The sequence below is a fragment of the Rhopilema esculentum genome, chromosome 14, assembly GCF_057945365.1.
Source record: "Rhopilema esculentum isolate cy_ngs chromosome 14, ASM5794536v1, whole genome shotgun sequence".
Classification (NCBI taxonomy): Eukaryota; Metazoa; Cnidaria; class Scyphozoa; order Rhizostomeae; family Rhizostomatidae; genus Rhopilema; species Rhopilema esculentum.
The window spans coordinates 3,198,964-3,212,838 of NC_142828.1; the positions used below are offsets into that span (position 1 = coordinate 3,198,964).

The window sequence follows — 13,875 nt, forward strand, 5'->3', positions numbered from 1 at the left end:
GCATATTTTTAAGCAAATTCAATAAATGATTTCTTATTGCACAGAGACAAAATAAGCAGCAAGTTATCATACCTTGAGTTGAAGTGTATGTAATTGCAGCTGTTGGTTTTGCCATTCCATCCTCCTCATTGGAAGCCTTTTCTGCTGGTATCTTCTCTTCAACTTTTTCTTTCAATTTTGGTTTCTCTGAGCTTTCCTTATCAGCTTTTTCTTTTTCTTTTATATCTGGCATCTGCTTTTTCCTTTTTCCAGCTTCAGTGACTTCAAGATTCTTTGCAGCAGCTTCTCTACTTCTTTTTTCATGTGAATCGGGTTTCTCCTTTTGTTCAACTTCTTCTTTTGGTTCAGGTTTCTCTGCGCTTTTGTCTTCACTTGCTTTCTCGTGTGAATCGGGTTTCTCCTTTTGTTCAACTCCTTCCTTTGGTTCAGGTTTCTCTGCGCTTTTGTCCTCACTTGCTTTCTCGTGTGAATCGGGTTTCTCCTTTTGTTCAACCTCTTCCTTTGGTTCAGGTTTCTCTGCGCTTTTGTCTTCACTTGCTTTCTCATGTGAATCGGGTTTCTCCTTTTGTTCAACTTCTTCCTTTGGTTCAGGTTTCTCTGCGCTTTTGTCTTCACTTGCTTTCTCGTCTGAATCGGGTTTCTCCTTTTCTTCAACTTCTTCCTTTGGTTCAGGTTTCTCTGCGCTTTTGTCTTCACTTGCTTTCTCGTGTGAATCGGGTTTCTCCTTTTCTTGAACTTCTTCCTTTGGTTCAGGTTTCTCTGCGCTTTTGTCTTCAATTGCTTTCCCGTGTGAATCGGATTTCTCCTTTTGTTCAACCTCTTCCTTTGGTTCAGGTTTCTCTGCGCTTTTGTCTTCACTTGCTTTCTCGTGTGAATCGGGTTTCTCCTTTTCTTCAACTTCTTCTTTTGGTTCAGGTTTCTCTGCGCTTTTGTCTTCACTTGCTTTCTCGTGTGAATCGGGTTTCTCCTTTTCTTGAACTTCTTCCTTTGGTTCAGGTTTCTCTGCGCTTTTGTCTTCACTTGCTTTCTCGTGTGAATCGGGTTTCTCCTTTTCTTCAACTTCTTCCTTTGGTTCAGGTTTCTCTGCGCTTCTGTCTTCACTTGCTTTCTCGTGTGAATCGGGTTTCTCCTTTTCTTCAACTTCTTCCTTTGGTTCAGGTTTCTCTGCGCTTTTGTCTTCACTTGCTTTCTCGTGTGAATCGGGTTTCTCCTTTTCTTGAACTTCTTCTTTTGGTTCAGGTTTCTCTGCGCTTTTGTCTTCACTTGCTTTCTCGTGTGAATCGGGTTTCTCCTTTTCTTGAACTTCTTCCTTTGGTTCAGGTTTCTCTGCGCTTTTGTCTTCACTTGCTTTCTCGTGTGAATCGGGTTTCTCCTTTTCTTGAACTTCTTCTTTTGGTTCAGGTTTCTCTGCGCTTTTGTCTTCACTTGCTTTCTCGTGTGAATCGGGTTTCTCCTTTTCTTGAACTTCTTCCTTTGGTTCAGGTTTCTCTGCGCTTTTGTCTTCACTTGCTTTCTCGTGTGAATCGGGTTTCTCCTTTTGTTCAACTTCTTCTTTTGGTTCAGGTTTCTCTGCGCTTTTGTCTTCATTTGCTTTCTCGTGTGAATCGGGTTTCTCCTTTTCCTGAACTTCTTCTTTTGGTTCAGGTTTCTCTGCGCTTTTGTCTTCACTTGCTTTCTCGTGTGAATCGGGTTTCTCCTTTTCTTGAACTTCTACTTTTGGTTCAGGTTTCTCTGCGCTTTTGTCTTCACTTGCTTTCTCGTGTGAATCGGGTTTCTCCTTTTCTTCAACTTCTACTTTTGGTTCAGGTTTCTTTGCGCTTTTCGCTTCACTTGCTTTCTCATGTGAATCGGGTTTCTCCTTTTGTTCAACTTCTTCTTTTGGTTCAGGTTTCTCTGCGCTTTTGTCTTCACTTGCTTTCTCGTGTGAATCGGGTTTCTCCTTTTCTTCAACTACTTCCTTTGGTTCAGGTTTCTCTGCGCTTTTGTCTTCACTTGCTTTCTCGTGTGAATCGGGTTTCTCCTTTTGTTCAACCTCTTCCTTTGGTTCAGGTTTCTCTGCGCTTTTGTCTTCACTTGCTTTCTCGTGTGAATCGGGTTTCTCCTTTTGTTCAACTTCTTCCTTTGGTTCAGGTTTCTCTGCGCTTTTGTCTTCACTTGCTTTCTCGTGTGAATCGGGTTTCTCCTTTTGTTCAACCTCTTCCTTTGGTTCAGGTTTCTCTGCGCTTTTGTCTTCACTTGCTTTCTCGTGTGAATCGGGTTTCTCCTTTTGTTCAACTTCTTCCTTTGGTTCAGGTTTCTCTGCGCTTTTGTCTTCACTTGCTTTCTCGTGTGAATCGGGTTTCTCCTTTTGTTCAACTCCTTCCTTTGGTTCAGGTTTCTCTGCGCTTTTGTCTTCACTTACTTTCTCATGTGAATCAGGTTTCTCCTTTTGTTCAACTTCTTCTTTTGGTTCAGGTTTCTTTGCGCTTTTGTCTTCACTTGCTTTCTCGTGTGAATCGGGTTTCTCCTTTTGTTCAACTTCTTCTTTTGGTTCAGGTTTCTCTGCGCTTTTGTCTTCACTTGCTTTCTCGTGTGAATCGGGTTTCTCCTTTTGTTCAACTTCTTCTTTTGGTTCAGGTTTCTCTGCGCTTTTGTCTTCACTTGCTTTCTCATGTGAATCAGGTTTCTCCTTTTGTTCAACTTCTTCTTTTGGTTCAGGTTTCTCTGCGCTTTTGTCTTCACTTGCTTTCTCGTGTGAATCGGGTTTCTCCTTTTCTTGAACTTCTTCTTTTGGTTCAGGTTTCTCTGCGCTTTTGTCTTCACTTGCTTTCTCGTGTGAATCGGGTTTCTCCTTTTGTTCAACTTCTTCTTTTGGTTCAGGTTTCTCTGCGCTTTTGTCTTCACTTACTTTCTCATGTGAATCAGGTTTCTCCTTTTTTTCAACTTCTTCTTTTGGTTCAGGTTTCTTTGCGCTTTTGTCTTCACTTGCTTTCTCGTGTGAATCGGGTTTCTCCTTTTGTTCAACTTCTTCTTTTGGTTCAGGTTTCTCTGCGCTTTTGTCTTCACTTGCTTTCTCGTGTGAATCGGGTTTCTCCTTTTGTTCAACTTCTTCTTTTGGTTCAGGTTTCTCCGCGCTTTTGTCTTCACTTGCTTTCTCGTGTGAATCGGGTTTCTCCTTTTCTTGAACTTCTTCTTTTGGTTCAGGTTTCTCTGCGCTTTTGTCTTCACTTGCTTTCTCGTGTGAATCGGGTTTCTCCTTTTCTTGAACTTCTTCTTTTGGTTCAGGTTTCTCTGCGCTTTTGTCTTCACTTGCTTTCTCGTGTGAATCGGGTTTCTCCTTTTGTTCAACTTCTTCTTTTGGTTCAGGTTTCTCTGCGCTTTTGTCTTCACTTGCTTTCTCATGTGAATCAGGTTTCTCCTTTTGTTCAACTTCTTCTTTTGGTTCAGGTTTCTCTGCGCTTTTGTCTTCACTTGCTTTCTCGTGTGAATCGGGTTTCTCCTTTTCTTCAACTTCTACTTTTGGTTCAGGTTTTTCTATGCTTTTGCCTTCACTTGCTAACTCGTGTGAATCGGGTTTCTCCTTTTGTTCAACTTCTTCTTTTGGTTCAGGTTTCTCTGCGCTTTTGTCTTCGCTTGCTTTCTCGTGTGAATCGGGTTTCTCCTTTTCTTGAACTTCTTCTTTTGGTTCAGGTTTCTCTGCGCTTTTGTCTTCACTTGCTTTCTCGTGTGAATCGGGTTTCTCCTTTTCTTGAACTTCTTCTTTTGGTTCAGGTTTCTCTGCGCTTTTGTCTTCACTTGCTTTCTCGTGTGAATCGGGTTTCTCCTTTTGTTCAACTTCTTCTTTTGGTTCAGGTTTCTCTGCGCTTTTGTCTTCACTTGCTTTCTCATGTGAATCAGGTTTCTCCTTTTGTTCAACTTCTTCTTTTGGTTCAGGTTTCTCTGCGCTTTTGTCTTCACTTGCTTTCTCGTGTGAATCGGGTTTCTCCTTTTCTTCAACTTCTACTTTTGGTTCAGGTTTTTCTATGCTTTTGCCTTCACTTGCTAACTCGTGTGAATCGGGTTTCTCCTTTTGTTCAACTTCTTCTTTTGGTTCAGGTTTCTCTGCGCTTTTGTCTTCGCTTGCTTTCTCGTGTGAATCGGGTTTCTCCTTTTGTTCAACTTCTTCTTTTGGTTCAGGTTTCTCTGCGCTTTTGTCTTCACTTGCTTTCTCGTGTGAATCGGGTTTCTCCTTTTGTTCAACTTTCTCTTTTGGTTCAGGTTTCTCTGCGCTTTTGTCTTCACTTGCTTTCTCGTGTGAATCAGGTTTCTCCTTTTGTTCAACTTCTTCTTTTGGTTCAGGTTTCTCTGCGCTTTTGTCTTCACTTGCTTTCTCGTGTGAATCGGGTTTCTCCTTTTGTTCAACTTCTTCTTTTGGTTCAGGTTTCTCTGCGCTTTTGTCTTCACTCGCTTTCTCGTATGGTTCCTTTTTTTCATCTTTCTTCTTTGGTGCAAGTCTTTCCGGATGTGCTCGCCTCTTTTCTTCATTGAGATCATTTTCGTCTGGTTTTGTTGTTTCAGGAAGTTGTTTTGAATTCTCATTTGGTTTGTATAATTCTAAGACGAATTGTAAGATACATACAACACTAAGCACAAATAATTTGTTAACCATATTCCCCATTTTTATTCAAACAAAGTTTTCATGCAATCTTGTTTTCTCATGCTTCAATAATTACACTCTTTTATTGTGCTTTTCAGTCATTCATGATAATCATTGCGGTAAAACGGCAAGTTTGGAAAATAAATTTATTTTGCTACCAAACTTACCTTCGTCGTCTGATAACGGGAGGTCTATATAATGAACAAGACCGTTCTTAACTGTGCGATCCCATCGTAGTATCCTCCCTCTTCTAATATTTTTCCTGCCAAAAACTTCGACTAAGAAGCCCTTGTTATCAGCGGTAATTATTAGTTTCGTCTTTCCCATTGTAGAGACAGTCATTTGGTCACCCTTGCTCAACGGCCTCAGGAAAACAGGGCTTGTTACTAAGTGCTGCTGTATGAATTCCTGAATAAAATCAGATAAATTGGGTGATATTAATGTGTTTACGTTTTCAGTTTCGTATCGCACAGTATGCATCTTTAAGCACAAAACTAAGGGACACAAGAAATTTTTAAAAAAACGGGTTTTGGGTGAAAGCATATGTTTCTAAATAGCATTCACAGCATCATCAAAATAAGCCTAAGACTGTACTGGGGTTAATTTATGAATGTAGGCAACCATATAATTATGATTTAAGATATCACATGTCAATAAGGTTTCTTTTTTATTCACATCTATGTCCGTTATAAAATTTTATATCTAGTTTACGAGGATATTACAGATTTTAAAATCTAATTGATTTTCTTAATGAAGCAGTTTGAAATTGTTTATGTATATACATTTGTGAACAAACTGCCACAGAATTTTAAGAATTGATTAAATTTCATCATCTATGTCTTATAATATTCTTCATTATTCATAAGGAGCACACTAGGACAGAAAGTTCAAAATTATGTGGGCAGTTGTTGTAAAAGAGAAGTCAAGTTATTCGAATTTTGTCAATATCTATCGACATCTAATACCCCATCCACATTTTCAAACCAGCTTTAACCATGAACTATGCTTTAACTAAGTCCAGTTATTGAGCGAGGCCTTCCAATTGGTCGATCCAACAAATCGGATGCATTTGATTGGTTGAAATTTAACCTAGTATAAATACAGCCGGTTTAACTGTGTCAGTGTGAATGATGCTTAAGCAAACATTTATTATTCACACCAGTACATATTTCTTTAATATTTTGATAAAGTTTCACATTTCAAGTGTTGAGGGATGAGAGGAGTTGTTATTTCATTTCATGTGCCGCCATTAGAAAGCATAAAAGAGATCTTAGGCAGTAAAAATCTCTCCATGTATTGTTGTATGCTATTTCTTTGGGTTTTTCAAAAGAACCCCAAAGATCGAACACTAATGCTTTAAAACTTGATTCAAATTTAGTTAAATATAGGGACCCAAAAACACGACTTTCACTAAGGGCCCCACACTGCTACGTTACGCAACTGGCTTTATGTAGTTTTGTTGAATACATAAATATGTCCGACGCGTCCACAAATGGGTATGTACATGTAAAGATTAATTTTTTACCCAGCCAATGTTCGATGCTAGAATTGTACACGCCATTTGGTGTATAGAACAGGACGGTTCTAAGTTGCAACTCTGCAAGTTGCAACAGGACGGAGTTTAACGATTTGTGCGATACCAGGGAACTATTCCTGATGATCGCATTAACTGTGAAACTCTGATTGCAATTTAGAACCTTCAGGTTTTAAGCACCAAAGCGTAACTATAGGCACATTTAATTACTATAGGCACCTGTTTGGTTAGCATTTTTACCCGGCTGTTTACTTGTGTGTTTCGATCCTCAGTATCTTCTACTTAAAAATTTACCTAGTAAGGCATCATAAGAAGTACCTTTTTGGATTAAGGATAATTATAGAAGCTTACCTCAACTCTGAGAAGGTTTCCACGTAATTCCTCTAAAACCTCTCCTTTCAAAATGTCGAATCCTTTGTTGATTGGAAGAAACAGGGTGAAACCAGTCGGCAGATTGATTGCTGATTCACTAAGAAGCGATTTCATGCTACTAAGTTGACTGTCTCTTTGCATAAGTTGATCCAAAGAATATGTAGCGGGGAAAAGAATTTTGTCTATGAAGTGAACGACCCCGTTTAGCCCAAGCCTGTCTTTATGCATAACTCTGGCACCATTCACCCATATGACGTCTTTCTATCAAAAAATGATATACTTGTATTTTGTTCAAATAAACAAAACGTTAATATCTTAATTTGCAATTGTGAAGGACAAAGGTGATACAGTAGGGTATAAATCGGAGGCCAAAGACATTATCGGTCACCGTACTTTCAAAGCAAATATTTGTTACAATTATAGCTGTAATGAACATTTTCTTATTATGGTCTCTCTTTGATTGTATCACAAACATGACTGAATTGGGTTACCCCGCCCCCTTCAGAGAAAGGCGTCCCAACTCCCAAAGAATCTTTCATTGAAGCCCCCTACCCTCTGAAGACCTTTCAAAATTAGGAGCCACTGGAGAGCAGTTCTCGTTTCATGGCTATGTCGTTATCATGGCCCATATTTGGGGGGGGGGGGGCAATTGCATCAGAACTATAAATTAATTACATTTCGCTATTCACTCTTTAAGACACATGCTTTACCAAAAGCTGTGTTGTTAGCCTACACGATGATGGAAGGGCTTTGCATAAACTGAAACTACTGTTTATGTTTATATTCGCGTGAGTTAACTGGTTTGTCATGAAGTGCTCGATGCCGTATAGACAATAGTTGCTTGATGATCGCGTTAAATGTGAAACAAAAAAAGACAAATTAGAGCCACTCTGTTCTATGCACCAAAAGTGAATCTAAAGTTATAAACTTACTCCGGTTTTTTTATTTTTTCTGACATTTATGAACAAGTGACTGCCAATGCCTGCTTCTAATACCATCCCATCTTTAATTTTATCACTAGTTATTGCTTTGTCAATAACAACATGTTGTAGGAACACGTAGTAGAGCCTGTTGAGGTAGTTTCTGAGTCGGAACCGTCGGTTTTCCGAAAGTCCCATGAAGGCTTGATCATTTGGCACAAAGACTGTCAATCTGCGTGTCACAAGTACTTCCTCCATCCGTAGTTGCATACCAGTATAGTAGAACCATCTGCTCGATGGGTCATCTCTGATTATATCGAACGTCGTATAACCTGCTATAAAGAGATATTTCAAGATGAAGCTTAGATTATTGATCTGCATATTAAAGAAACTAGTGGAAGGGTGCAAGAAGGGCGGAATGAAGTTGTCTGACAAAGGGGCTGACACTGATGTCATTGTACTTGAATCTATGCCTGGTCTGAAAAGTAGAGTCTTCCATTTAACAGAATAGACAGGTTGCTCGAACACCGGGGCATTAACAAGACAAGCTATATTCATATTCTGGTGTACCTGAAAAGGTTGCGAAGGAGAATGGGTAAGCATGCAGAGAACAAAAATCATTCGTTATCAAAAACGTTCGTAAAGGTCTTCCGAAGATGTGTCATCGCGTTCTCTCTGCTTTTAGCACTTCTTGTTGTGAACCTAATTTGATGTCTGATAAAGTTGAGCTGGAAACAATGCACCAATGAAAAATTTGAAATTTACCATTTTTTCTGTTTTTTAAGGGGTATCTATTAGGGACTGCGGGGCCCGGGGCCAAAAACATCTGCGGGGCCCTTGTTCTTTACAATTTCTATCTTTTTTCTTAGGTATGGGGCCCCCTCTTGGCTATCATAAGCGCGGGGCCTGGGGCCATGGCCCCCTGAATCCCCCTTGAAAAAAAACCGCCACTGGCAGTAGGTCTGAGGCTGTAGAACTGGAGAAGCACGATCAGTAAAGCCAACTGAATTTCCCTGTACTCTAACGGTACTTTTACGTAAAAAATAAAAATGAGTGCAATCGATTTTTCTTTTTCATGTTTTCAGTCGGACTTGAGTGCATGAAATATGCTACGAAGGAGAGTGCGTAACCCTCTTTCCCCGTTCTTCATCCTTTGACTCTCTGAGGCTCTGGTATTCAGGGTAGAAATATGTTAACCAATACAGAATTAGTGGCAAAGAACTAATTCACTTCTCCTTCACGCCAGCAGCAATATTTTACGACGGGTAACTGAGCTTATAGGAACTTTGTATGGTAAAACATACTTAAGCTCTTAAGCAGCACTAATTAAATTATTAACAGGTTTGTTAAGTTCATGCTTATTATTTTGTTTAATTTATTCTTATCGTTTATACAAATCCGTTTCGATCTCAGTATCAAAGTGGTTTTGCCCACAGAACCACAGACTTCTTGCTAATGACGCAACAGCACTCCCCGTTGAATTCTGCATATGCAAGCAGGCACCCTCAAAACCAAGTTTTTGCAAAGTTGTCTCTCAAGAGAAATCTTAACCCCGTTTTTAAAATGAAAACAAAGAAATTAGCGCACGAATCCGAGAGCTCCAAAATTACCCTTGGGCAGGCCAAACACGAAGAAGCAATGAAAAGCAATTGCTTTGATATTTATAAATTGCTTTGATATTTATAAATAGCTCCAGACAGCGAGAATTTGCAAAATTCTTTTCTTATGTTTCCATGTTTTTAGGGTTTGCTTTTAATTTTGCCATCAAGAAGAATACAGCTTTAAGTGACGAGCCAGGAACAACTGAGATATTTTGTTTATAAAGCATTTTCTTGAAAAAGAGCAGAGGCTTGTTTTGAACGTTTTACCCTTTAACCCTTTTAAGCCTGCATGAAATGGCCTTTAAACATCGTGTAAATTTATGCTCTAATCAGGTGAGTTTCATTTCTTCTACGAAATGATAAATCTATTTCAGTGATATCAGCTTTTTTATAATACCTTTTTCATAAGATGAAATTTAGTATCTACTACTTTTCTGTTTCATACATCTTATTCTAGCAAACAACACAAACCTCTTGTATCGCGAAATTCATGGATAAGCGGAAACATTGCATGCTTAAAAGTGTCTTGTCTCCGACACTCCTAAAGGCATAAACGTCGGATAATGTCATTTAAGCCAAGGAGTGTCAGGCAAAGAGTAATTTTGTTTGCTATGTTTCCGCTTTCTTGCTATCTTTTTTTCATAACACTTTTTCATAACATCGATTCAGGCGGAGTTTGTTTGAGCTTGTTATAGTTTAAAACATTTACAACCATAACTATATTACGAGGTCGTAGAAACGTAAGCATTTGTTAATGGTTTTGTGATCTCTGTGTTTAATAAACTCTTCGAAAGTCCTTCGTTTCTTGCCGGAGCTTCTTATTTTAATGTACTTCTGAAGCAGCGGCACAATATCGATAAAAGCCCTGAAATTAACTCTTGTTGCTAAAACGGATAAACCTTTAGTTGTTCAACGCTGTGTTAAAGTACTAAAGCTGATTTACTTGTTCTTTATGATAATGATTGATTGAGTGCAACGGCAGAGATTAAAAATAGTATAGAAAGCTTCGGTTACAAAGTAATGATGCAATTTCTGCTGAGTCATAAGTAACCAGGTAATTCAGTCGAGTAAGGATTAACTCTACTGGTTAAAGTACCAGAAAGGCTCCATCAACAGTTACTTAAACAAATTCTGTGAGCATTTTGTATGAGGGATATCGAATAGCGAATTTAAAACTAAATATATCAATCGCTGTTCACGACTTTTAATATCCTAACATAAAGTGTGTATTATGAAAGAATGACGGTCCTAAATTGCTTTCTATTGTGGATATACATTATTCCTTTTTTTAGAGCAGCAATCGATTTCGGAAATATATTCCGATAAAATCTTATATTTGGAAGATTACATTGTTTTGGTGATGTCGTCTACACATTTTTATCTGTCGAGAACTGCTTAGCAAATTGCAAAGTTATTTTAGGGCTTTGCCTCTGATAAAATTTAGTATGGAAATTTTAAGAGGCTTCTGAGAGAAATCATTGTGAAAGACTTTGGTTACTAACAAAACCAGCCACCTCCTGTCTGCTAAACAGGCTAAACAAAACGAGCTTTATTTTGGAGCGACAGAAATCGTTTAGCAATCATTTAAAGTTTCCAACTAATCTGAGTGAAAAGTTATTCAAGGTCGTTTTCCAACAGGTAAATCTCGTTTTATAAGATTAATATTGCAGTATTGCTTCCATAAAACCACATCCAAAATTTTTGCAACAATTCTGTGTTTCCAGTGTAATGGTTCAACAAAACGTGCTTTGTATCAAAACACTCTCCCAGAAGAACAGATCATCAGGCCGTTTATTACTACGAGGACGATAAAAAGTTCAATGTTGCTCTGTTCCTTTTCCATGGATCTTATCTTGCTTTTAAGGCAATATATAACTTAAAGATACTAAACAAGCTTAGAGACAACAGAAATTATTTACGATCCTGTGGGAAATTTTAGTTTAAAATTTTACGTTTAGCTCTTATTCTACTTGTTCATTCCATGCATTTTTCTCTTAATCTTTAAAATCAACTTATTTTTTATGGTTTGGCTTAACTTATAAACGTAATTGAAGAAAATGAAATATTAAAGAAACAAGCTCTTTAGATCGTTTCATTTACGTTCAAGTAATGAAAAAAGCCTCTCCTTTATGCTCTTTCTAATTGTTCCCATCTTTTATGACGCCGCTTTTCCTGGTGATGAATATTATCTTTTGTAAATTGTAAAATAATTTTCATACTTAGTTTCATTTACACTGATGAATTGAAGCTGCTTTAAACATTTTTATTTTGTAAAATCACGTTAATAAGAGAGTAGACACTTTTGCGTAATGATTTTGTATCTGTTTAATCCATCACAAAAAGATATGCTGAATATAAAATCATTTTATTCTATTCATAAACTATTATCGCCCTTAGCCCACTCACGTTAGGCTTCAATAAAGTTGATCTTTAATCATTAGGTACCACTGCCTTCTATGCAAAGGATACAATTATCAAAAGTTGACATTTTCAATGTTTTTCAGCTGTTCGACATTCAACCCAAAATGGCCTAGCTAAGCCCTAGCTGTCCTCTTCACCTCAAGATAAAAGTACATATTGAACAAAAGACGAGGTGAGTGGATTTGTCGGTGGTACATCTTACTTGGCATTCCTTTGCCTATCCAATGATATTTGATTTTCGAAGATATGTCTCGAATATTACCATTGCTTTATCAAAGGCAGCCTTGTAATCTTATATGTGGTCACTTCCAGGAGTGATGTCTCTTATGGTCAACATAATTCTTCCAAATCCGTCTTTAATGTTGTTGAAGTTTAGCTTTGGTTTCCAGTGCGGTCATGAAGAAGTAGGTTCGTTTTATTAAACTTTCAAGGAAATTTCCCGGCATTGTGGTGGGGTTTCACTCTAATTTACGTGGAGTCACTTGCTGAGAAGGGACGTATTGAAGCATGGTGTCCTTCTCCTTCTAATCCCCACTTTATGTTCGACGCCGGGAATTACTGTCACTGTTCTAGATTTGTGAAAACAGTGAAAGGCTCATGTTAAGTATCCGTTCGTAATCATCGACTGTTCTGGCAATCACGGAGCCTTCGGTTCGAAAATCAGATTTGAAATTCAAGGATATTTCAACGGCGATAAACTTCCTTCTTGTGTCTCAAAGTCGCTTGAATTCGAGTGAAGAGTCTAGCTCTTTTTTGAGAAAGTGAACAGTATTTCATTGTCATAATCTAAGCGATGTTAAGATACGATTGTCCACTATTCAGTTTTTACAAATTGCCCTGTTTTCTCCTACCATTTCAATTTTGTGTCAGAGCCTAATGATAAAGGTGACGGTCAAGTTTTAGCTCAAAGCTTCTCGATAGCACTCCTTTGCTGTTGACTCTAGTTTGGCTCTAGTATTCAGAGTAGCTGGTATTGCATTAATATTCTTTATATGGTTGTATCTTATTTTGTGCAAACAGTACAAATGTCGAAACATATCGTGGCCCCTGTTTTCAAAACCCAATTCTATTCGTTTTGTTTATAGCAAAAGCTAATGATTGCAAATAAATTAACCTTTATGCTGTAACAGGTTTATGCACGGTGGTTTGCCGTGACTGTTTCTCTCAGTTCTCAGCAACGAAGATACGGCGTCAATGTAAGGGTGTCAGGAACTGACAATAGAACAACAACCAATTAGAACCATGCTTAAGGAATATTTTGAGAAGACAAGAATCTGTTATTTTCAGCGCTTCTATAGCCTTAACCTCATTCCTTTTCCTAAAGATAGCTAGGATATTCTCATTTCTAGACAGGCACCGCAGAGCAGGGGGGCTAGGGGAGGCTTTAGCCCCCAACTTTTTGCAAAAAATGCCAAATATTAAGTATCAAACTACCAGAAAAGCCTCTTTTTATACGATTTTAGCCCCCCCCCCCATTTTTTAGACCCCCCGCACTTTTTTCAACGCTCCGCGGTGCCTGCTAGAGATGCACGCAATTTGAGTAGAGCGGGAAAGAGCAGTGCTGCCATAAGACATCAGAAAACCAAAGAAATTTCAAAATTCTTCATTGGCTAGGTGCTAGAGCTTTATCAATTCTCTGTTGACCATCTACCATTTCCTCCTTTTTTAATTTCCATTTGCCGCTTCTGTTGAACACCCATTGCAATCAGAAGAAGTGGAAAAACTCCTTTGCGCTAATCTGTAAAATCTTTGGAGAAGTTTTTAGAGGTGCTGTCATAAGAGATTCATAATTTAGAGTTTAGAATTTAGAAAGTATCAAAATTAAACTTTATGTAGCCACTCATTTAAACTAATCCAGTCACTTGTCTTTGGCGCTTTAAATTAACTGTCTGCTTACATAATCCCTTTTGTGAAACCCTCTCTTCGTACGTGCAAAGTCTAAGAACCGTTTGATCTAGTTTTTGGAACGATTGAGCCCTGATGATAACATTAAACCTTGTGAAGGCGCTTTAACGCGGTCAATGGTTGACAAATTAAAGGGACAATAACTCTATTAACGAACCGTTTTTGTGGCCTGAACTATGCAAAATATCACGTACTAATATCAAATTTTTTTTTTTCATTTGAGATCGAAAGAACAATAGTTATTGACTACAGATTGCCCTCCAGGCTTGATGTGCAGACACCATTCCATCATGCACAATAGCTTAATTAAGTTTTTAAGTAGTGTTTGCTACAAAACAGTTTAAGGAAATTCGAAGATTGGGTAAATCTTATCTTATCTTTAGGTTAGAACAATTTAGAACCAATTTTCTTTAGCAAATAAATGATATTAGGTTTAACTCTGGGTATGGGGAATTATAAAGGGTTTGGTTTTGCAATAATGTACTTATGTTCTTTGAATAAATTTCA

The 13,875-nt window shown here is 38.1% G+C and overlaps 1 protein-coding gene across 2 annotated transcripts in view; it reads right to left on the reverse strand.

Annotated features, from left to right (window-relative positions):
* Positions 1–9,098, reverse strand: part of LOC135696349 (uncharacterized) — a 12,741-nt gene extending 3,643 nt beyond the window's left edge. Inside the window, exons 1-4 of one of the 2 annotated variants that reach the window (XM_089112356.1) lie at positions 7,454–9,098; positions 6,501–6,782; positions 4,783–5,023; positions 73–4,572 (exon numbers count right to left, since the gene is read on the reverse strand). In XM_089112356.1, the coding sequence (XP_088968482.1) occupies positions 73–4,572; positions 4,783–5,023; positions 6,501–6,782; positions 7,454–8,062 (5,632 nt within the window). In that variant the 5' untranslated portion in view covers positions 8,063–9,098. The remainder of the gene's footprint in view (positions 1–72; positions 4,573–4,782; positions 5,024–6,500; positions 6,783–7,453) is intronic. The other variant, XM_089112355.1, reaches the window with a different exon arrangement.
* Between the last annotated feature and the right edge of the window lie 4,777 nt (positions 9,099–13,875).